This window comes from Drosophila obscura, unplaced genomic scaffold (assembly GCF_018151105.1).
Source record: "Drosophila obscura isolate BZ-5 IFL unplaced genomic scaffold, ASM1815110v1 contig_150, whole genome shotgun sequence".
NCBI lineage: Eukaryota > Metazoa > Arthropoda > Insecta > Diptera > Drosophilidae > Drosophila > Drosophila obscura.
Genome location: NW_024542736.1, coordinates 6,199,336 through 6,224,214, shown reverse-complemented (window position 1 = coordinate 6,224,214; position 24,879 = coordinate 6,199,336). Strand labels below are relative to the sequence as shown.

At 42.4% G+C, this 24,879-nt stretch overlaps 1 protein-coding gene across 4 annotated transcripts in view; it reads left to right on the top strand.

Annotated features, from left to right (window-relative positions):
- The window catches only part of LOC111070679 (protein roadkill), a 65,276-nt gene extending 40,949 nt beyond the window's left edge, over positions 1 to 24,327 (top strand). For 2 of the 4 annotated variants that reach the window (XM_022361423.2, XM_022361415.2), the window contains 7 exons: positions 21,810 to 21,960; positions 22,331 to 22,452; positions 22,527 to 22,688; positions 22,765 to 23,060; positions 23,133 to 23,311; positions 23,383 to 23,525; positions 23,611 to 24,327. In XM_022361423.2, the coding sequence (XP_022217115.1) occupies positions 21,883 to 21,960; positions 22,331 to 22,452; positions 22,527 to 22,688; positions 22,765 to 23,060; positions 23,133 to 23,311; positions 23,383 to 23,525; positions 23,611 to 23,755 (1,125 nt within the window). In that variant the 5' untranslated portion in view covers positions 21,810 to 21,882 and the 3' untranslated portion in view covers positions 23,756 to 24,327. Of the gene's footprint in view, positions 1 to 10,543; positions 12,290 to 21,109; positions 21,402 to 21,809; positions 21,961 to 22,330; positions 22,453 to 22,526; positions 22,689 to 22,764; positions 23,061 to 23,132; positions 23,312 to 23,382; positions 23,526 to 23,610 lie in introns of those variants that run through there. The other 2 variants (XM_022361398.2, XM_022361407.2) reach the window with 2 other exon arrangements.
- The last annotated feature ends 552 nt before the right edge of the window (positions 24,328 to 24,879 follow it).

Genomic DNA, 24,879 nt, shown 5'->3' with positions numbered 1-24,879 from the left:
ACCCTAAACAGAGTAGTCATGAAGCCATTACTCTCTCAGGAATTAAACATATGGTCATGCATAGAGGACTAGCGCTTCATGAAACCATTTCTCATGCCTTTCCGAAATATTCGCAACCCTAACAGAAGCATGCACTCCGGCAGTGTGGCAACCATACCACAAAGACTAGAAGAAAATCTATCTCCTTCCTATCCTGCTCCCTGCTCTCCACGCTTCACTCTCTTCTCCATTTGCTACTGCTGCTGTTGCTTTTCCTCATTCTTAGAGTGACATTTTACAAAAGAAAAAAAAAACAGCAGCGGCAGCGTCGCCCACTAAAAACCCCAGAGCCAAAACTCTACCCAAAATTGTATTACATAAACGCTTCGAGGGATTTCCACATACCAGCAACAAAAACAAAAACAACAACGACACACATAAAGAAAAAAAAATTAGTTTCACCTCTTTTTCATGGCTTGAGCTTTAAAAAGCGCAGCAAATTATAAAATAAGCAAAACCAAACTTTAAAAAAAAAAAAACTCCAAAGAAGAAAGGGTAGATTTTCGGGGACACTCGAAGATTTAGATACCTCTTTTTATTTACTAAAAATTATTGATATAGGCTTTAGATTTCTATAAAATTTTCCTAGAATTATATAAAATTTATTTTAGTGAGCAAATTAAAAAAATTGTTGGCTCTAAAGTAAAGCTCCATTCCGCCAAAACCTCAGCATGAGTCTGTCATGCCCCTCCCTATACCCCCTAGGGTAGCTCAGAAATAACAATTTTTATCTCAATGCGAGAGGCGCGAGAGTCGCCCACAGTCCGATGCTGCCGCTGCAGCTGCAGCTTGCAATCGCTTTTTTCTTCGGCTAACTGTTTTTGTTTTTTTTGGCAACACCAAAAATTGAAACCAAGAGAAACCCAAATAAACGGCTAAAAAAAGAGACGAATAAAAAATGAACGGCAAATGACAAAACGTAGCCGACGACGACGTTGCCGTTGCCGTCGTTCGCTGGGGATATTACATAACAAGCGCGACGCGTTTTTTGTGCAAGCCCCAACGGCGGCAGCAGCGTCGTCATATGGCCCCAAAAAGGGGGCACGACAGCAGCAGCAGAGACACAGCAGCAGCAGCAACAGCAGACAACAAACGTAACAAGCGGCAAACACGAATGAGAGAGACACAAACACAAACACAAACACAAAACTTTGGCTTAGTTTGAGCGAGCGAAACGGAACGTAGATCGAACCGAAGAGCCGAAGAGCTGCGAGCCGATCTCAAAGAAAACGTTCGAAAGAGCGAAACACCTTTTCGGGTGGTGGTGAGGAGGGGTTTCTTTCGGCTTTCTTTTTCACCATCAGTCTCTTCACTCCCCTCTTCTCCTTCTATCTCTCTCTGGCCCACAAACTGTTACTTACATCTCTCCTTTTTTTTTTTTTTTTTGGGACTGTCCTAATTTAGCTTAATTACACATACAACAGCAAATACAACCAGAAAGGAAGTTCAGTCCGTTGGAAAGACGAAGCTTTAGATACTCTTGAAGCGCTATATAGTTTCCATATTGTGTATTAATATTATGTACTGTAATGTACTCATAATGATTTGATTTCAATTGGTTGTTCCCATGGACAAAAAAGTATTTGGCTTGCTACCGATTTTTTTTTATAACTTTCGATTTGTTTTTTCTTTATATCCCTTTTGAGACTTACGATCTTGTTCAAAAACTCTAAAACAGAAGGATAAGTTTCGGCAGAGGCTTAGTTTTCATGATGATAACTTCACTGCGTTGCAAAGATCTCCTCCAAATAGTAATAGCCTTTAAAAAGAGTATATTCAGAGCATACTTTGCAGATATTGTGCGTAACGACGGGCGGCGTCTGCTGGGCCTTCTTTCTCCCTCCTCCCCCCTCCATCCACCTCGTCATTTTACTCATCTTCGTTCAGACACCATTTTAATGTTCCATCTGTCTGCTCCAAACCTTTTCTTCACATTTGTATTTTTTTTTTATGTAATTCGCTTTATTTTTTGTGGGTCTTTGCGTTTAAATGTTTGTCCGTCGCCGTCGCGCACACAGTTTTCACTCTTTCATTTCGAAAATTTACGTTTATTTACAATTTGTCTTCATTTAGGGCGACGCTCAGACGCAGACACCCCAACAGTTCGTTTTTTTTTTGTTGTATATTTTATTATTATTTCTTACCACTTTTGAGGGCCAACTCTTTCCGCGTATTGGATTGTGGGGGGGTGGGGGGTCCATTGTAATGTTAACTCTCTTAACTGGGCCTTGACGCGCCAGTCGCGTTGCCTCGTTTCTTTTTTTCAGTTTTTTCTGTTTGCTGTCGAGTTTTTCTTGGCTAAATATGATTAACAGCTGATTTGAAAGTTTTTTTTTTTGGGGCATTGGAAGTGTTGGAAAGCCATGCGATAATTTAGATTACTGAAAGCTGGAGCCAAGCGGCAATTTCGGGAGTAAAAAGATATCGTAGGAATAAAATCCTCTAAATCTGAAATTATTTTCTTGGTATTACTAGTTTCTCCATTGTTAATATATATCTCGCATGCATTAATCATCTTTTCCTTATCGATCGGAAGCTTGTTTTATCGATAGCGATATTCTCTTACCTTGAGAACGTTTTTTCGGCGAGATTAATTGGAATCATTAATTATTGTTAAATCTATTATCAATATGCCAAAATCGAGCGCTTGAGCGCTTCAATGCAATTTCTTATCTTTATTTCTTTCTATTAGACGGAATTTTGCGTATACGAAAAAAAAGTGACAGCCTTGAAATGATAAGAAAATGATAACCTAATGGATTGACATTTCTTATGTGTGTAGACATAAAAACATTAATGAATGGAAAGTTCTTGTAGAATGGAAGCACGGACTTATTAGTGAGCAGATAATATTGTGAAGGAGTAGTCTTTGGGTAGAAGTATTGTTGGAACCCATTAAGGTTCTCCGATTGATCTAACTGATGAATCATTGAGCACTTTTCGTTGGAACACTTAGAACATGTACCATAAACAAATATTCCGCATTAGGTAAATTGCCACAAAAAAAAAACCACAGAAATTGTTCAATGAAAAGCAAACAAAAATTCACATCCAATTACAAAGAAGTCCCCCGCTTAATGGCTTTTGAAAATCACTTAACAAGACACGAATCGGAGACGCCACCCAAGACGAAGGCAACAACCACCCAGCCCAGACCAGCCCACTCCACACTTTTCCAGACATAAAACCCAACCTGTAGCTAATTTTACAGACTAATTACAACCTAAAGGCCTCGTAATAATAAAGATAATAATAATAATAAAAAAAAACAAAAGGGAAATTAATTACCCGCCGCCTTAATCCACAAAAACAAACAGCAAGAATGCCAGGGAATGACAGACCGACAAGTGTCAAAGGTCAGAAGAGAGGCGCGCTCTTAAGGGGGGGAAAAAAAAACTTCTGTATGGGAATAAAAAGGGAAAACCTTGGACTTGATCTGGAGGGAAAGCAATTAAAAACAGAAGAGCAATAGCAGGCAGCAATAAAAATCCATAAAAAGACAAAAGGCCAGAAAGTAAATTGAAACGGGAGTTGGACAAACAAAACGATTCTACTTGTTGGTATCTTTTTTGGTTCTTGCCTCTTGGCTCTGACTCTCTTGATTCTTGGTTCTTGGCTCTTGGACCCTGGGCCCTGTCTCTGAGGCCTGCCTTGTGCCTGTCCAAGCGAGACGTATCCGGACAGTCAACGATATGGCTATGGCTATGGCTATGGTATGGGGGTCTCTGGGCCCACCAACGCTGTTTGATATTCGTGTGTGGCTCGCTGTCGTCATCAGAGACCGCCGTCCCGTCCGGACGGTCCTGAGGCCGAGGCCGCGACTGCCTCACATGTTTGTTCCTCTGTTTGTCTCTCTGCTGTGTCTGTCTGTGTGGAGTATCTGTGTGTGTTTAGGCACTGCGTCTGCGCTTAATACACCCAAATACACACTCGTCAGAGCATGAGCCAATGATGTTTGCCCACAGCCATAACCCGAAACCACTTTGGTGGCATTTTTTTGTGTGTTGTATTTAAATTATTAAAAACAAAACAAAAAACCACCCAGAAAATTGTATTTAATCGTGAAAGAGAGGGAGAGAGAGGGAAAAAAGGAGTTCCCATCCTAAGCAAAGGCTCTCCAGGAGTTTTGGTATTTGAATTATAAATTTCTACAGATATGGGATACGTTCAGGGGTACAGTAAAGACTACCTGTGATCTACAGGACATCATCAGACAGAGAGAAGGAGATCTTTAATAGATCTGTTTTAAGTCATGGCTAAAGAAAAAATGGTACACGCGTCATGCGGCACCGGCCGCCACCTTTTCTTCAACTAATTAAATTTCCCATTCTGCGTGTGTCTACTGTAAGCAGCGGAGATTTGTGTGCCTTTAAAGGCCACACACAAAGCCCCAAGAGATACGCACACGCACTTCAAATTAGCCTAGGACGCAGATACAGATACAAGAGCCAGCCACACATGCAGATACTCCGATGCAAAAACAGGCAGGAGCAGGGAGCAGGGAAACCACACATGCAGATACCCTCAATCCACAATCCACACCTGAAAGCAGAAGATCTTTGTGTGTGTTCTCTCCTCTCCACTCCTCACCAAAGAGCACATCCATCACACATCCATCCATCAGACAAAAGAGCAGCTAAGCAGCGGAAAAGCCAAAAGATTGAATTATATGCCATTGAAAGTCGGTTGTAATTGTTAGAGAATTGTTTGCGCTGTAGAAAAAGGAACCCACAGAAGAGAACTCCAAAGATCTTTCAGAATGAAGAAAGGGGTTGTACGAAAGCGAACGAGAACAAGAAGTACATGAGGGACCGCACCGCACCGCATCGTATCGCACCACAGAGCCGGACCACACACGATGGCCTGGATGGTTCGTTGATCTACAGGTGCTAAGGTTTCCTCTGGTGGTCTTTTGCCTATTCGGATGGCACCTTTTCAGCGTTTAATGAGCGTAAACAAACTCCGTGGGATGCAATTCCCCGACACGGGAGAGGAGAGGAGATCAGAGCAGAGCCTTCATCCTCTACTGGAAACTACTAAGACTTCTCCTTGTTCTGGCATCTCCTTTTGGCTTCTATGACTTCTCCTTCTCCTTTAGCTGCCTCTGCGATTTGTGGTTTTAGCCAGCGGGATGTGGTGGTAGTAGATCCATCAAGACGATGCCTTTTTGCAGTTTGCAGCTCACAAAACCCAAAGACAATTTCATAATTTACCTTCCACGCAGAGACGCAGAGTCACAAAGGGTAGGGGTAGGGGGTTGGGTTTGAATGTTTTGACATTTTTGTTTGAGTCCCGCAGATAAGATCTTGACAAAATCCCATTCTGGGTGTTCCCTTCTTCTCCTTTAAATGATGATCTCGCTTTGTGTCGCTGGTTGGTCTGCTCTTGGCTGCCTTTTCTTCTGACTCTTTTGTGTGGAATGGATCTTTGTATATTGATGAAACAATTGAGAGACTGAAAAGATAATCGCACGACTTGACAAATTGTTTGCACAGACATTTTTGCACATTCAAACAATTTGTCGAAGGATTTGTCAGTTTCAGAATCAGATTTCGAAAAAACAGGAAATGCATTTCATAATTTTAGTGGGTTTGTTGCTACCTGAAGGCAGAGCTTCTCAAGCTCTATCTCTTCTCAGTCATCTGTGGCTCTCTGTGGCTGTATTGTATAATCGAAACCACAAGCCAAAAACCAAATACAAATTTAACCCAAGGCCAAGTGAAACTTTTCTTTTGCCCTTAACGGGCCAAAATGGGTTTGGTTTCTCACAAATACGAAACCGAATCGACTGGAAATTGTAAATCATTTTATGATTTATCTGTGAACTAGTTTTCGATGGGCGCGTGACAGACAGAGAGAGAGGTAATATAGGCCCGAAAAAGGCGAGTTACAAAACATCAAACACAATCAAAAGGGAAGACTGAATGAAGCCTGAAGCCCGAAGCTGAAGCTGGTAGCAAAACCAATGCGAGATCCCATCGCTCAGACTCTGTTTAATTTTAACCGAAACCTCATGTAACTTGGAATCTATTTGGGTTATCTGTGGAGCATTTTGAGGATTGTATAAGAATTAATATATTATTATTGAATGAGATTAAAGACGACTAGTTTTGAGATTACGGAGTTTGATTTAGTTTTTATGGAGAAATTGCGGATTAGGAAGGAATACTAGTGGATAAAAGTATAGAAACCCCCGACTAACATTAAGACCTCTATCTGAGCCCATATTTCCCTTTGCTGCTACTTACAGAAATTGGCCTCTTAGCAGATTAACTCCGTGGCGTAAGCGACAATAAGAAAGCATAGAAAGGAGAGTAAAAGAGGCTAAGATAAAACACCAGAAAGCCAAAGCCAAAGCAAGAGTCAAGCGCCGTCAAACAAAAAAAAAAAAAGAGATGACGACAAAGCGCAGATTTCTATGATCGTTGTATCTTTTTCGTTTGTGTGAAATGCGGAAAGCTGTGTGCTCCAATCATTCATTTGTTAAATGAGCAACAGACACACAACAGCAACAACAACAAAAGGAGGAAAAAAAAAAGATTGTGAAAATGTGAAATGTAAATTTCTCGACAAAAAACCAAACCGAAAACCGAACCGAAAAACGCCAATTGCTGCAAAGTGATTACGAAAAGTCGATCTCTCTCTGTCTAGGGGACGCTCTCCCTCTGTACCTTTCTCACACACTCTCTCTCTCTCCTCTCTCTGTCTCTGTCTCTGTCTCTCTATCTTTGAAAGTTTCACCTGGGGCACGAGTGCGGAAGTGATCCCACAGCAACAGCAGCCGCAGCAGCAGCATTTTCGGAGTCAACTTACAACTCCATTTCGTATTTAACGGATGCAATGTCAGCGTCTCGTAACTGGTTAATCTGTTGGCTTTGATCTCTTGAGTTTTCTGTGAGGGAGAGTGGGAGGGGCAGGGGATTTCTGCCTACTTTTCGAAGGCAATCTTAAATCTCCAAATCAATTAACACTTTCGTTGCGTCGCTGCCCACGCAAAACGCTTACGCAGGCAGAGCGAACAGGCAGAGCAGTCAGCGTAGTCAGCGCAGTCAGCGGCAGCACAGCCTCCAGTTTAGATTGCTTTGATTTCAATTTTTGTCATCTGAGGTGCTTGCAATGCTGCACAGTGATACAAAATAATAATTGTATGCCAGTGGGTAGAACATCTCCCGAACAGTCGACTATTTTCTACAATCATTTTCTTCGTTTGATTACGTTTTATTTTCACTTGTAAACCCACTTTTCATTCACTTTTTGACTCAAATGCGTCATCTATTTATAAGTTTTATAATCTTGAGCTTGATCTCATTTCCATTTCCACCTTTTGGCAAAAACCCCAATTCAAATGCCACTTGAAGCACTGTGCCATGTGGCGGCGCCTGCCTCGATTGTGAAAATTGGGTTATTGTCAGCAAGCAGCAGCAACAGCAGCAACAGCAGCAGCAACAAACCATTCAAGCGGCAGGCAGGCAGGCATTTTTATTAAAACTTTTTGTTTTATTTATGGAAATTAGTGTCAAGTAAATCATGTGCATGAGCATATTGGCACACACAAAAACAATAACCTGCAATCTATGAGTAGTCCTACATATATCAAGCATATGGGAAAGCGTTAAATGAAATTTCTATTTCATTGAAAATCGATTGCTGATGATGAGTGGCAGCAGCAGCGGGAGAGGAAAGCAGTGGCGGAGGAGCTACACGGGTCAGCAGGCGCCATGATGTTGTGAAAGTTCCAATGAAATTGAAACTCATTGAAGATTCAATGACTAAGTGGAAAAGGTGAACCAGTTGATATTCGCGTTTATGTATGCTTCCGCAAAAGGCACTGAAACATACAGAAAGGAAGTTGAAATATAGACGCCTCCAGCAGATGGAGATCTGCTGCTGGCTGACCCAAAAGGTCACTGAACGTCCGTTTTGTACATTCAAAAAAAGATGAGCCAATCATACAACCTGAAACCCAGACACACTCGAATACGTACGAATACGAATAGATGACGCTTTATATGGCGGTGTGTGGGGGTGTTGATAACTTTGAAATTGATTGTTGTTGCTGTTGGATGCTTCAATTATGTTTAACGAACGGATTTGCCTTGGAATTTCTATGACTGGACCGTGAACCTTTGACGAGAAACCTTTGTTAAAATCGTATTATTCTTGGTTGGCAACAGAATTCGAGGTGAAACTGTACCCACGCTTAACGTGAAAAAAAATAGTTTAAAGTAAATGTTAAAAATTTGTTCTGCCTGCAAATGGATTGCTAGAAGGGTATTTCATGTGCATAAATTGGGACTACAAAAAATATGTCCTGGCACCCGAGGGGCGCCTACCGCATAAAGAGTGTGGAAATCTTTTATGGGTTTTTACGGAAGTAGTTCCCAGCTAAAACTACCTAACTCCATAGTACCCAATGCCTTGTACATTTGTGGACAACTCAATTATGCCAACGATTTCACAAGTTTTCGAACCTACTCCAGGCCTACCCCCCACTGTTGGGGTATTTGAACCACTTGCGAGTGTGCAATGGGTTCACATAACTCGACTTTCAACACCTTCGGTCCGTCGCAACATCAAAGGGCGGGGTATTACTGTCCAATTTTCACACATTCTAGCCAAAATGCCACATTGAGAGGAGACCAGAGGCATGGACTTGGACGTGGACCGACTGAAACCATCTAACTAATGAGCAGGCAAACAGATGAACGGAGCAACGGAACGGACAGACGAATGGGCCACACGTGTGGATTGGTTATGCGTGATTGTTGCCGAGAAGTCGGACGGAAGCTGCAACTAATGCGAGACATCTCCAGCGTGTGTGTGTGTGTGCTCGTGTGTGGCCCTTATCCAAAAGGACACACACGAAGCCCTTTTGGCCTTATGCTAATTTGCAGGCCATAAATGAGACGAATGGTGCCGCCGAGTGGCAAAGCGATGTGCGAGTAGTTGCAGATGCGGTGTATCTCTGTATCTGTATCTGTAGTTGTGGTAAGTGGAAAAGTGCTGCTGCTGCGACTAGCTATGAAGTGGCAGCAGCAGAGGCCGCACGGGGGGCCCAACGCAATGCCAGCTACATACATGTGTTGCCAGTGCCACCGACAACGCCCCATTTGGATACACACACACCAAAAAAGTGACAAAACGGAAGGATAAAGTGGAGTGGTCCGACCATGGAATACCCTGTAGTCAGATAGTCAGAGAAGGCCAAAAGTGAGATGAAGAAACGCTCTCATTAGACTGTTCCATTATTATATTATTCTTCTTGCTCTCTGCAGGGTATCAAAAGCGTCACCAAAGGATGGCCAAAAGCTTATGTGTTCCAATGTCAATTGTTCCAACAAAGAGAATCTCTTGTGTGAGTGGGCGATAACTGTAATTCACAGTGATAGGAAATGAAGGGAAGGCCGCCCGCCGCGGTCCCATTGAAGAGCCACAAGAAGAAGAAGGGGCTAGCGCAAGAGAGAGGGATACAGATAGATAGTGATAGCAGCAGAGCGGATCGACCGCCGCCTGTGTGTGTCCAAGCGATTACGGTTAATCGGCCACGCCAAGGACCGGCTAGCGGCCTCCATTTTGTGCCTTCAATCCTGTGACCACACACACACACGCACGCATGCATATATGTGGACACACGCGCAATAATTTATCAGCTGGCCCTCAAACTTAAGATACATTCTCTCTCTCTCTTTCTTTCTGTCGCTCACTCACGCACGTTTGGCTCTCTGCACTTGCGCTCAATTTTCAGTGTCGTTTTGTCGGTTGCATCGCTCTCTCTCTCTCCCTCTCACGAAAGTGTAGGTGTGCTCTGCTCACCCCCCACCCTCTTCCCCATGCGTTACGTTACATGAGGTGAAACGAAATGAAAACTGAAACGCTGCGGGCAGCGCAGCCAGCGTTGACAGCAAAGCAGCCGCGTCGCAGTCGCTGTCCCATAAGAAGAGAGCGTAATGCGCTCTCTCTCTCTCTTGCTCAGCCGGCAGACTTTTTACAGTTCACTGGCAGCATGTTGCAGAGGCCTCTCAATGTTGCCGGAGAGCTCAGACTTGATACGTAAAAATGAGTCTGAAAGGTATATAAAGTATTTAATGTGAATTTTAGCTTGCAAGCGCGGAATTTTTTAGCCCGTGTTGCCTGCTGTCCATACCTTGTTTTTTATCTCAGCAACATTTTTAGGCACCTGCAACATTTGAAGGCGGGGCGGGCGTGTTTGAAACGGCCTTGCGAACACGAACATGCTTAAACGTGTTCAAGTCGTTCCCCGTTATTCGAGCCGAGAGGTTGCAGCCGACTTGGCCAACGTTTGAACTGCACGGTTGCTGCGCGCGCGTCCAATAAGTTAATACAAACCAATAAAAGTACAAAAGTTTATACATTTTAACATAAGATTAACTTTGGATTCCGCTTCCGGCCGTGCCGTGTCTCTGTCGTTCTGCTCTCCTCCGCCCTGCTTTCGAGTGTTGTTCGCCCACCAAACAGCCAAAAAAAAAAAAGATACCAACCGAAAATCCAAAGCACACACTCGAAAAATTATACAAAAAAAAAAGTAAGGCATTTGGAGCAATGTGTGGCACAAAGATTTGTTGAAATGTTTTAAAAGAATTGAAACAGAAATTGAGCAATTTTTTAACGAAATCAAAGAGAAAAAACAAAATCAAAAATCCATAAAAGTTTTGGTGTACCATAAGTGTGTGGGTGTGTGTGTATTGTTAAGATAAAGATATATCCATATATCCATAAAGAAAGAGATAAAAGATTGAATTGAAATCGTTTGAATTGAAAGTAAAATGTTTGAGCCCTATGTGAAAATCAAGAAAAAGCGAAATGTCCATGAAATTTATCAACAAAACGACGAGAATTTAGAACGGGAACGTGAACGGGACCGGGACCAACAACAACAACAACAGGAGCCACAAGAGTCGCAGGAGGATAGTAGTGATAATTGTTGCTGCCTGGAGGAGGTGCCCCCAACAGCAGTGGGAGTGGGAGAGGCCGCCACAGTGGCAACAACAGCAACAGGAGGAGCCAGCAGCAGCAGCAGTGGCAACTGCAGCCGATTGCAGCAATTGATTTCCACGCCGCCAGTATTATTGCGTAGATCTTCGCTTTCGCCGCCGCACCACCACCACCAGCACCACCACCATCCACAAGGGGGCAACTCTCCCTTGCAGCAGCTTCCACCACAAGCTGTAAGCACACCACCGCCCACACCACCCACACCACCGCACCACCAGCAACAGCAGCAGCAGCAGCAACATCTAGCTGCTGCGCCTTCAGTTTTGCAACAGCATTTGGGTCACCTGAATTACGAAAGTGGAGCAACTGCAGCAGCAGCACAAGCAGCTCAAGCGGCAGCAGCGGGAGCTGGAACCAGTAGAAGTGGATCGGCAACACTGGCACAACATTTGGCAACACCCAGCAGCATATTGCAGGCGGCATACAGTGGCAGTGGCAGCCACAACTTGCAAAATATATTGACGCGCTCACAAAGTTCCTCCTCCTCCACCTCCAACTCCGCCTCACACGTTGCAAGCACCACCTCTGCCGCTGCCGCTGCATCTGCCTCATCGTCCAGCTCCTCCAACAATAACAATTGCAGCAGCGCCTGTGCGGGGAATACCCATTACAACGGTGGCAGCAGCAGCAGCAACCACAGCAGCAATCACCACAGCAACAGCATCATTGCCAGCCGTTTGTTTGGGGCAGCATCATCCTCTTCTTCATCGTCCAGTCCCTCCTCCTCCTCCTCTTCGTTGTCGTCGTCGTCTTCGTCATCCCACCTGCCGTCATCGTCGCCTCATCATCTGCATAGCCATCATTCCGCGTTGACCAACTCCATCACGAATCGCATCAATCAGAGTATAAGGCGGCATCTCAATCAGCAGCAGCATCATCCCATCAGCGCCTCCTCCTCATCCTCCTCCTCAAGTGGCACGTCGTCTCGTTTGCCGCATTATCAGACGCAACAATCGCCGATCCACCAGCAACACCAGCAACACCAACAGCAGCTGCAGCATTATAATTGCGCTCATCCTGGACAACAGCAGCAACATCATCATCATCATCACCAGAGTAGTAGCAGCAGCAGTGGCAGTGGCAGCAACCATCATCATCAACAACAGCAACACCAACACCACAGCAACAATCAACAGCAACAACCACAACAATCTCCTCTGTGCCTAGTATTATTAGTTAAATGCCCCAATTCTAAGGAATTTTGTAACGCAGCCGCCGCAAATTTCTGTGATAAAAGGTAAGGGATACACCAAAAAAAAAATGGAACGAACCTACTATTGTTCTTATGTGTGGCATGGGGCATATACACATATGTACATATGTAAATGAGAACAGCAGGCAAAACGAATGCTTAAATGCCATCGAATGACATTTTGTACAGTAATCTTATGTGAGTTATTTACACCTCTAAATGGTGGCAAAAGCTAATGCAAATTCAGTCAGAAAAGTGGCAAAAGCTAATGGAAATTTGGCACAAAACATGACTGAAGATAATTTAAATATTCGAAAATGTTCTAGTGATCTATAAATGATAATATTGGAACTTAAAAAGGTTACAATAGGGTCTCTTTATTGTGCACATTTAAGTAAGCAGGGAATCCATCACTGACAAAAGCAATCGATACTCGAATTGATCTTTAAATTATGTGCCTGAATGATTAGATTATGGCAAAAATATACTTAAAGAAGGAGAAGATTGATTCGAATATGAGTTAAATGTATTTTTTAAAGTTTCTTAAAGTTTCCTACTTGGCTTCTAATCATACAAAACTCTACAAAAACAGGCGAAACTTTATTTATGAACCAATCAAGCTCCTTTAAACCATACGAAAACCCACACCTACCATAAGGTATTTATATGACTTCACTAACTAAACAGAACAAAAAAAACCCGCACATAAACGATTTGGGACATAGCAACAAGTAAAGTACTAAATTATGGCACATTTTACTCGGTTTATGAAGGACTTGTAAGGCAAATAATCATTAGCAGCAATTCGAATGGTAAATGCTCTTGAGATGTGCCTCGCTTATGGGGGGGTGGGGGGCTATGACTATGACCCACTTCTTTGGTATTCAGGCAACAGGACAGGACCTGCCCTTCTTTTCCTGCCTGCCCTGAGCTACATTTTGCATACACAACACTCGTAGTCGGAAACCCATTGTCACATCCTTGAATTACTGAAAACCACACAACAAACAAACCACTAAACAAACAAAACTTTTCATTGGTACTATATATATTTTTGTGTATGTACACATATATTATTTTTGATGACTTGTAAGTTTGTTGCTGTAGTATGTATAGACCTCGATGGATGGTTTTTCTGTGCATAAGGCTGACCTTACTTTTGCGTAAGTAATTGGTTTCCTCCATGAAACCTGATGATGATGATTTGCCTACTGATTCTCTATTGATTGGTGGTTGCACGTGGTGGTGGTCACTGATCCAACCCCCCAAACCCCTAAAACCTTCTACCCTCGTTTTCTCTTTTTCGTTTTCCCTTGCCCTGAAAATGTCGTAATATTGCATGGGCGTATGAAATACAAAACTTAAGTAATTAAGTTTTCTCTCACTCTCCCCCCCTTCCTCATCTCTATCTGTGAGTTCTCTCAGCCACCCTAAGCGTGCTTTTCTTTGAGCTTTCGACCACACACAAACACAGCCACACACACGGAAAAAGTTGACCCCAAAAGTCGTTCGCCTAACCTAAAAAAAAAAGTATAACAATTTGGTAAACAACAAAGAAAATGTTTGTGTTTTATGCTGATGCGTTTTGTTTACCGTTTCATCCATTGAGTGGCACTCAATTTTCGGCTAATTAATGGGCGTGGAGAGCAGCTGTTTTTTCTGTCATTAAAGAAATGAGCAAGAAAGGTAAAAAGAGAAAGAGAGGGGAGAGTGAAGAACGAGAAAGAGAGAAAGGGAAAAAGACGGAGAGAGAGTGGAACAGAGAAGAGTGTGTACTGGAGAATTGAGACCATGGCTATGGCGGCTGCTGCTGGTGAACACAGCGAGAGAGTGAGAGAGAGGGGAGACCTCTTTCTTTAATTCTTTTGACCATGTGCCACAAAATTGTTAATGTTCTTTTACCCCCCTTACCGCCCTTTCATCCATTTTGTTGCACTTGTTGCTCATGGCCTTGCTGGAGTGAAATTCTCTGATAATCAAGAACAAAAAAAACGTTTCTTTGTGCCGCCTCTGAGTCATGGATGGGGCTAGGGGAAGGGGGTTTGGCTTTATCAGTGCTTTGGCCCCGCATTGACGTCTGCGAATCTACATATACACACAGGCACACACACACACAGGGTGGGTGCAATGAGAGGCTGTACAGGGTGTCTGCTGTCATTCTGTCTCGCTCTGCGGTTTTTGGGGGGAACCAAATGGGAAGTCTGCTTCACTGAATTTTTGCTGCTGTGAAAGGGCTCTGGCGGCTGGCAGTCGCCTTGGCAACATTATGCAATGACCTCTTTCAGCTTCCGCTCGCCGCTCCACTCCACTCTGCTCTGCTCTGCTCCCACCTATCCATCATAACTCCCTTTGAAAGCTGAATATGGTACATTTGATATGATAGTTACTGGAGGGGAAAGAAATGAAAGTTGATATTTCTGAACACTTATTGAAGAAAACCACACCGAAAACTTGGATTTGAAATATTTTACAATACTATTGTTCAGATATCAGCGGTTTATGGAACGTTTCATGCTACGGATCATAAAATTAGATAGGAACAAACATCAGTATTTATCACTGAAAACTAATTGAAAGTACATATTTCTGAACACTTAATTATTACTTAATGATAAGTATAGGATTTGTTGCAAAGTTTTAAGCTTTAAACTGAGTAGTAGAATGGATAATGTATTAAGCATCAATAGAATTGCTGAAGAATGTCCAATGTTGGTTTTAACCAAATTATAATCTCTTTCACTTATTTTCTGATATCTGCTGTGGCTGCAATGCAACTTTCCCATTTGTGTGACTGGTGCCTGCCACGGGCTGCTGTCGTCTCCCATTTATTTTATATAAATTATTGAAAACTTTCAAAAGTTAAGGCGAAATTAAATTCATTAACATAGTTGCTGTCCACATTCGTTAGTGCTGATATGGCATGCGGATCTGATGATAACATGTAGCACGTACCATTTGCAATGATTACTCGATTAATATACTATCAAAGTGGGTGCTATATCTTTGCCAAGAAGTTTTTAATATGGTATGCAAATACTTGATCTGCTGCAAAGATATATCCATCATCATGTGCACTTATTAAGAGAATTCAACATAATAAAAGTCTTTCCTCATCATCAAGATCCCATAACTATATCTCATAGCTAAAATCTACGATCTGCAAGGGGAGTATCTTTTTGGCTGTGGCCTCCATTCTTTTTGGAGCAATTGCTCTTTCGAATCGTGTGTCTTGAACTCTGCTACAGATACAGATTCAGGAGGAGTTTTCACTTTGCTTTCAACACGGCGCAACATTTCACCCAATAATCGTAAAACGAAAAATCTGCCTCGCTCTCTCACTCAACCCACATTTTATTTAGAACAAATCTCTTGGAAATCAGGGCGAAAAGCAAACAAGAATTTCTAAGCCAATAAAACAGAGAGAGAGGGAGAGGGAGGAGAGATCGACAGGGGTAGAGGAGGCAGAAGACAGGCAGTCGTCTTTAAGCCAAATACAGATCACGAAGACGCATTGAGCCTAAAGAAAAAGTAGTAGAAATCCAAAGAGCAACAACGAAGCAAAGAAAAAAAAAAAAGAAAAAAGAAAGCACGACAAAAACAAAATGTGAAAACGCATGAAAGCCAATTTCTCGCCATCTCCCTCTCACGCGCCGCTCTCTTCAGTGCCGCTCAATTTGTTTAGAAAGTGCAGAGAAAGAGGTAAAAGCGGCAAAATGCAAACAAGAAAGCTCCGTCCGGTGTCCGGGGCGTCGGGTGTCTCGCAAAAGTTTGCCCCAAAAAATATTTGAATGGGGAAAATTGGGCACACATGGCATATGTTGCTTATTAATTTATTGATTTCGACATGATGATGATCATGCCCACAGATCATAATGATGTTTGCCAGCAAACTTGTTATACAACAACAACAACAACCACAACAAAGAAAACACTTAGAGCCACGCGCTGCAACTCCAACCAAAGAGAGGCTCAGACAAGAGAGCGAGAGAGAGGTGCACACAGAGAGCGTAAAGCTCGACGACGTCATCAAACAAGTTTGACTCGCTTTACGATTACATAAAAGTGTTGCTCTCGTTTCGAACTTCGGCTTTGGCTTCGTGTTTGCTTTTGCCATCGGGTGAAAACGTTCGCTGCTGCCCACCTACGCGCCTGCGCACAGTCCCCGCCATACAAATAAGCACAGAGCAAAGCAAAGCAAAGCAACGCAGCGACGTCGTCGCCGACGTTGTGATGTTGCTCATTTTTTATGCTGCTTGTAATCTTTACGTAATCGAAATATGTTTTCCCCTCATTATTATTTGCGGTTCAAAAATGGTCAACTTTCATTTATGCTGCAATGCCAGCCCCCCCACGAATCGGGCCAACTCGAACCAAAATACAAAAAGTGTCAAACAAATGTTGCAAGCCACGCCTACGGCCTACTTTCAGGCACACACAAAGTGTGACAAAGGCCTCGTCTTCAGTTGATTAGCATTTCAAATCCAAAAAAAAAATAAAAATAAAAACAAACAGAAAAAACTAAGCCACGGCAGTTATGTAAAAATTAACAGCATAGTCGCATTATGCGTGGAAAATGGGACGCCGTGATGACCATTGTCACATGCTGATGATGCTGAGATCTGTTGAAATTAATTGGAATTTTATAAGGTCAGAAAGGGGTCAAAGAGTTGAAGCATCTTCGATGGGTTTCCTATAGTTAATTAATTTCAGGAAAATATCATTGACAGGAGTAAATTCTCTACAATTACTAAAAATGATAAATGGCCCAGGAACCCCCCCTTTAGAGCGTTCTCTATAACTCTGTAAAATCAAAGCTTGTGTCCATTTAGGGTAATCCATAATCCAGCTGCCTAAGGGAGCAGCCTCCCCGTCTAACAAAGTTTTTCCTGCAATCAAGGATCATTTAAGAGGTTAATGTATGGTAACATAATTTCCCAAACTTTCAATTGTTTTCATTAATACAAACAATGAAAAGAAAAAAAAAACAATCCAATAGGCCCAAACAAGGTAAAAACAGCAAAAAAATCGAAACAGAAGGCAAATTTCACTCCACTTACATGATTTCGTACGCTTTATATAACAACAAAAGCTCAGCTAAAGGGGCAGAGGCGGCAGCAGAGGCGACGACGCTTGTTGACTTTCACGAAAACTGCAGGCAAAAGTGCATATGCGAGAGGGAGACAGCGAAAAGGAGAGGAGCTTTCTCTCCCTCTGCAAAAAAACGCAATGCGGATCGTGGATCGTATCGTGGAGCGTGGATTGTGGATTGCGGGGGGCGTAGGTAGGGAGGGCAAAAGGCAAATGGACGGACGATCGGCTTGAGTGAAAGACCCCAAAACGAAATCCAAAAAAAAAAAACGAACCACAACAAATGGAGACAAAACAAAAGCGATAAAAAAAATGTTGAGCGTGGGAGTTTTGAAAATTAATATGCGTCAAACTCTTGACGACACTCCAGGGAAGGCGGAGAGAGCTGGCTGGAGTGCAGGGAGAGTTGGAGAGAAATTGCATGCGTTGACTTATCTCTCTATCTCTGTCTTTTCTTTTCATCGGGTGGGTGGGTGTCATCGTTGCTGTTGTTGAAGCGTTTGCTGCTGCTGTTGCTGCATTTGTAGCGGAAGTGAAGTTGTCGGTTGTTCGTTGTTTCGTTGTTTGGGGAGCAAACGAACCGAACGTGTTGGATGGAAGGAGAGTTTCTCTTTTGAAATCATTTTCATTGGCATGAAAGTTCACATTATTTAAATTAAATTGCCAACCGGCGACGCTTCTTCCTCTTGTCACGGTGCGCCCCTCTCTTCCCCACTCCAGAAGAGATGAGATTTCTTAGGGTCGAAGCTTTGGATACCCTACCCTTTTGATAATGGACCATAGGATTGATCTATTAATAAATTACAATTTACAGGGTGGATCAACAGCAATAAGATCCGTTTTCCATTGTTCCTAAGGGTTCCATTGAATTAGCTTTCGTCTTTTAAGGGTGCTGCAAGCTGTTCATCAAACATATGATACCCTCCTTTTGTTGGGGTACCAAATATGTGTCTTTGCATTTACAATATGTAAAAAGAAAAGCGTTTCCTTTTGCTCGCTCACTCAGCGACAGCAGAAAAGCGTTTTTCACTCCGCTCCATTCATTTGTTGTTGCTTTTGGTGGTGTTTGGTGTTTGGGCGGCGAGTGAAAGGAGGCATTTGTTGTTGTTGGTGAAAACTTTTGTGGCAGCCGCCATGCAAGTGAAAATTCATGCGATAATTTGTTGCAAAGAAAATACAAAAAATGAACAATTTTCACCATTTTTGTTGTATTGTTTATTTTTGCCTTTTGCCTTTTGTTGTCGACATTCGTTCGCGGTGATTGTTGTTGTAGTTTTTATCAAATTTCATTTAAATGCTAATGAAAAGTTTCCGGAAGTGTGGAAAGCGCCAAAGCGAGTCGCTCGCTCAAATTATATAACTTTTCCTCTTTTCTTTTATTTATTTATTTTTTTTTTTTGGCGGAAAGATTTTGGTGAAAAGTTGTGAGCCACACAATCTCACTATGGCCTCCGCCTCCCCTCCTGTCTCTTTGGAGCAGCTGCTGGCAAATCAATTTCACCTTCTCCCCCTTTCCCCTTTCCTTTCTTCAGCGCCTTCCTCCTTTCGCTTAAGCCGATTTATGGGATTTCTTTAACGCGTGCTGCACCCCGACTCTGCTGCGCCGTTTCTTCATCTGTCATAAATTCTCACTGCTTTTTCGTTCTTCCTTCATTTTCTCTCTCCTTTGTGGGTGAGAGCAGCCCACACAAAGACAGCGAAGCGAAAGAGAGGAAGGCGGCTGCTCATCTGTCCGCCGAGGATCGCCCAGGGTGATCTTCTCTCCTACTCCCTCTCCCACTCTTCCTGTCCCTGTCCCTTCCTGCGTCTCAGCTGTCGGATGTTTGAACAGGCGCGTCCTCCTGCATTAGATTAGACTGGCACCGAACCTACAGTACGGGGCGGCATATACTGTTGATATTGGGAAGGGTCAGTATTTGTGGTTTTGCTTTGGACCATGGCTAATGGCTTTTGGCAGCTAAGCAAGTATAGCTAATGGCATGACTGGGGGAAATTAAATGGAAAGGCATTTGCATTCAGATGTGTGCGTGTGTTTGCTAAACAAATTTCATTATAATCACATTTCGAGTCAAAATCCTCTCAGTCGGGGGTTTTGGAGGTCTTCTCTAAAAATTGCTTATATTTGAGTCTTACAGTAATTACAATTAGACCTCAGAGGTCTTACCAAGAGTAATACAATTTCATTGGTATTTTCTTGAAGTCTTGAAAACAGAATGAAGGTCCACCCTAATCCACATTACAGTACTTCACGTCATCGCGCGGAGAGCCAGAACTTTACCCTTCCTCCTGCTACTGCTGTCCGCTCATTAAGCTTCGACTTCTTGAGCTTAACCTTCTTATGCCCCCCTCACCCTCCCTACACATTGTGTCATTTGCCTTGTGGCGCCATATCCAAATAATTTTCAATGTCATAACGAAACAAATTTTTTTTTTCGGCTCTTGGGCCCTTGAGAGAGCGAGAGGCGAGCCAGAGGCTTGAGAGAGAGAGAGAGAGAGAAGAGGCAGCTTAAGGTAATGGCTGAGTGTGTGTGTGTGCGTGTGTGTTGATGTTTGTGTGCGTGTCTCAATGCCAAATCAATGTCATTAACATTAAAGCACACTCACTAAAAATTGAACAAAGCGGCCCCTGCCTGCCTGCCTACGAGTGCTAAACAGTGGAGTTGCGCTGCTGCCTGCTGCCTGCGTTGGCTGCTCTGCTGACTGATGACTGCTCTGCCGGCAGTTGGTTTTACGGTTTGTTCACCTTGACGAAATGCTCTGGCCTTTTCCTCGGGCTGTATGACAGCTCACACATGCCAACGCACACAGAGAGGGGAAACAGAGGCCCATTGAAGGTCCTTCCCAGCTGGATTTGATGATGGCCATCAAAATCGCCAGCACATCAGCCTGCCAGCCACCAAGGTATACGCAGGATAAGGTACTTGTGTACATATACATATGTATGTATGTATGGTAACCTACAAGCGGCCCCGCGCGTTGGCACCTTGAAAAAATCTCAACCTTGCGGGAGAGCAGAACACAGAGGCTATTATTGTTGATGCTGGTTGGTGTACAAGGCTGCGCCTTGTACAGATTTTCCGAGTTTTCCTCCGCTTAATTGTACAAATAGTTCTGCTGCCGCGGCTGCCGCTGCTGCTGCCGCTGCTTCTGCTGCATCTGCGCCTGCTTGCAACTCCGACACAAACGAAACGAAACGAGACGAATGTGTTTTGTTATAGTGTGGCAGATCTACCTCTACCTATCTGTCCCCTCCCTCTCCTGAGCATCACCTTCACCCTATGCATCGCTGACCCATTGTTTGTCAATTTTCCACTCTTGGCTACAATTCTGGCTGTTCTGTGTTGGCCCTTTGTTTGCTGTCATCTGCAGAGCCAGAGCCAGAGCCTCTTCTTTGCCTGTTTTGTGTCCTTAGACACGGATTTCCTTTCCTTTCCTTTAGATTTTTGAGGTCCATCAGTGCATCAGTTTTCTTTTGCTGCTCCTGCGCAACGGTTGTGTTCTTCATCTTTTGTGATATTCTTGCCGTTCGTTCTTGCTCTTGTCTCCCAGTCAAAGCGCAACGAACTTTTAAAGCTTCCAAAGCTTCTTACTGTGATCTGCATATGCTGACATCTCGCTTCGATTTACACGCATTCCATCTGCCTCCCTCACACGCCCACGCTCTCAGGCGCTGACTAATGTGCGGAATAACGGTTAACGTTTGAGATTCCTTCGTTCCGCAATTGCACAATTATGATTCCACGCTGTCGCGGCTGCACTTTTTGGCGCATTTCATTTTGTGTTGTCCTCGCGTTTGTGTCGTTTTAATTGTGTGTGTTTTTTTTTTGTTAAACTGAAAATAACCCCTCAGCACTTGAGTTTATACTTGTTAATTTGTCGTTAACCTGTAACCTGTCTCGCTGATTTTATTCCGTGTTTTGTGTGCGCGCGTATTTTAAACGGGCGGCAAGCTGGAGAACTCCCTGCTGTTGAAGCTGCTCAATCTACTCGCGAGGCACTCGACTTCTGACTCCAATTTTGTCAAAGTTGAATTCGAGCGCAGTATCATGGATTTAATCCAAGAGCCAAGGTGAAACCAATCTCACATTTAGATTATATATTAAGTGTAATCTGCTGAAAATTGCATAGAATCAAAGATGATTTCCTTCTCGAAATTCATGCTTCGATCTCTCTTATATCTCTCTCAGTTCCTCTGCACCTTACTTCTTCTCTCACAAAATAATGGAATACAGTTTTTATAAAACCAAAACAAAATGGTTTCTTAACCACAAATAAAAGTTTTCCATCGGTCTATAAAGCTTTCTTTTTACTGTCAAATAAAAATATGTATTATCTATAGGAAATTGTTATCCAAAGTACAAAATATGTGCTATATTCTAATGAGGTTATCAACTAATTTCTTTTCTTTTTGTATTAAAAGGCATTTTATCTATCAATATCTAATGCTAATCTATTCTTTTTGTTGCATTTTTTACAGATTGCCGGTGAACGAATGTCAGGCAAGCCAAACAGCTAGAGTCACCTCGAACCTGCACGCATCCAGTAGCACGATGGCGGTCAGCCGTGTTCCCTCGCCGCCCTTGCCGGAAGTTAATACGCCAGTTGCCGAGAACTGGTGTTATACGCAGGTAAATTCGACTCCCAATCCTCATCATCATCCTCAGTTTCAGCCTCCTACCTCCCTTTCTGCTGATAATCCCACAGAAGGGATTAAATTTCCCTTCCTATACATACAAATGGTCCGTCCGAGCATTCCTCTTCGTGTGGATTTTTGCATTCCTATGGATTTGCCGATCGAATTTCACAATTTTTCGTGTAAACCGAATCCATTTTGTTGTGAGGCGTTGTAAATGCATTTCCGTTTGGGATACAGGTGTGTGGCGTCGGGAGAATCCATTGAAGTTAGGGGAGAAATTGGAGATGGTCTCACAGGAAGGAGATTTACCACCTGAAAATTTTACTAACGCTGCTCTTCGCATTCTCTTCTCATCTTTCCAGGTTAAAGTGGTTAAATTTAGTTATATGTGGACCATAAATAACTTTAGTTTTTGTCGGGAAGAGATGGGTGAGGTACTCAAATCGTCCACATTCTCAGCCGGTGCTAATGACAAACTGAAATGGTAAGAAAACAAACAAACATCTTAGATCGAAATATACAGATATCTAAAATGCATCTCCTCTGTTTCTCTTCCAGGTGTTTACGGGTTAATCCAAAGGGTCTCGATGAGGAGAGCAAGGATTACTTATCATTATATTTACTGTTAGTTTCGTGTAATAAATCAGAAGTCAGAGCCAAGTTCAAATTTTCCATACTGAATGCGAAACGTGAGGAGACCAAAGCCATGGAATCCCAAAGGTAAATCCATCAATCTTCAACATCCGCAAGGATCATCACTAATCAATCAAAAACCTTTTTTATTTGTCCTTTGTAGAGCTTACCGTTTTGTACAGGGCAAAGATTGGGGCTTCAAGAAATTCATTAGACGCGACTTCCTGCTGGACGAGGCCAACGGCCTGCTGCCGGAGGACAAGCTAACGATCTTCTGTGAGGTTAGCGTCGTTGCGGACAGTGTTAACATCTCCGGACAATCCAATATTGTGCAGTTCAAAGTGCCCGAGTGCAAGCTCTCCGAGGATCTTGGCAATCTCTTTGACAATGAGAAATTCAGCGATGTGACGCTCTCAGTGGGCGGTCGAGAGTTTCAGGCGCACAAGGCCATACTGGCAGGTAAGCACAAACTAAAACTCCTATCATATACGAATCGCTTTAACCCACATATGTTTTGTATGATATTTTCAGCGCGCAGCGATGTCTTTGCGGCCATGTTTGAGCATGAAATGGAGGAGCGTAAGCTGAATCGTGTCGCCATAACCGATGTGGATCATGAGGTTCTTAAAGAAATGCTGCGATTCATATACACGGGCAAGGCGCCCAATTTAGAAAAAATGGCTGATGATCTCCTAGCGGCTGCTGATAAGGTAAGAAAATCTCGAGAATTACTTATTTTTAGACTGTTTTGTAATCAGGAATCTCTTTTTTAATTATGCAGTATGCACTCGAAAAGCTGAAAGTGATGTGTGAGGAGGCGCTGTGCGTCAATCTCTCTGTTGAAACAGCAGCCGAAACATTAATATTAGCTGATCTCCATAGTGCGGATCAATTGAAAGCACAAACGATAGATTTCATAAATACGTAAGTGCTTTAAGCCATAGTTTTTCCCCCCCTTTTGGTTTTCCATTTACTTATCTTTGTATTTTGCCTCTGTTTCGTACTTTAGTCATGCCACCGATGTGATGGAAACCTCTGGATGGCAAAATATGATCACAACACATTCACATTTGATAGCGGAGGCATTTCGTGCACTCGCAACACAACAAATCCCACCAATTGGACCACCAAGGAAACGCGTGAAAATGAGCTGAAACCACACTTCAACAACAACAACAACTACAACAACAACAATAAACAACCCGAAAGCAACACCAATAACAAACTACAAGAATCAAAGCAATATACTATATGAAATTTACCAGAAATGCAATCATTTCTTCAATCGTTTGGCAGCTAACCTCAAGAGAACAACATGCCGCAGAACAACAGATACAATAATTACACCAACAACAATCAATTATTTCAACAACAACAACAACAGCAAAATCAGGCAGAAGAATATTATGAAAATGGAGTTAGAGTTAGAGTTGAAGAATGATGAAAGAAAGAAGATGGAAATGAGGAGCAGGAGCAGGAGTAGGCAGTACCGTATATTGTTTCGATTTTTGAGTAATTTAATTCATTTTTCAACATAAAAACTTGATTTTAAATGTATTTTTATTTGAATTTTGTTGATTTATGATTATGATCCTATGATTAAAATGTTTACGAGTAATAATTATCCATTAATTCTACGTTTAAGTCCAACAAATAAAAGAAACAAACAACAAACGTACTAAGTAAAATAAAGCAAGAGAGAGAGCCGAAACACACACAAAAGAAAGTTGAAAATATAATAAAACCTATAATATAATATAAAATAAAGTAAAAGAGAGTAAAAGGAGCGATAAAGAGATCCATCAAAAAATAAAATTAAAACAAAACAAAACAAAAAAAAAAAAACGAAAAAGCAAACAGAAAATGCAATGAGAGAAAAACGCAACTATTATTATTATTCTAATTGTAACGAATTATGATTACCGATTACAAAGCGTACACTTTGATTGTGATGTATATTCGATGAGAGAGAGTATGAATATGAATATGAATATGAGATGAGGATGAGTATGACTAATGTTGAGTGACGAATAACGAATAACGTGTAATGATGAGTATGTAATTGAGTAATGCATAATGATACGGATATGATAATGAAGTTGATTTATACTATATTGTGTGTATATGTAAACTCGGAAACAATTTTCTCCATTCATTCAAGGTTTAATTTCGCCTCACCTATCGAATCCCCACTCTCCTTCTTTAGTGGAAGAGTGCGGACATGGTATTCCACCTATTATTTGAATCCACTATATTGGATGTTTTCGTCTGATCAGCC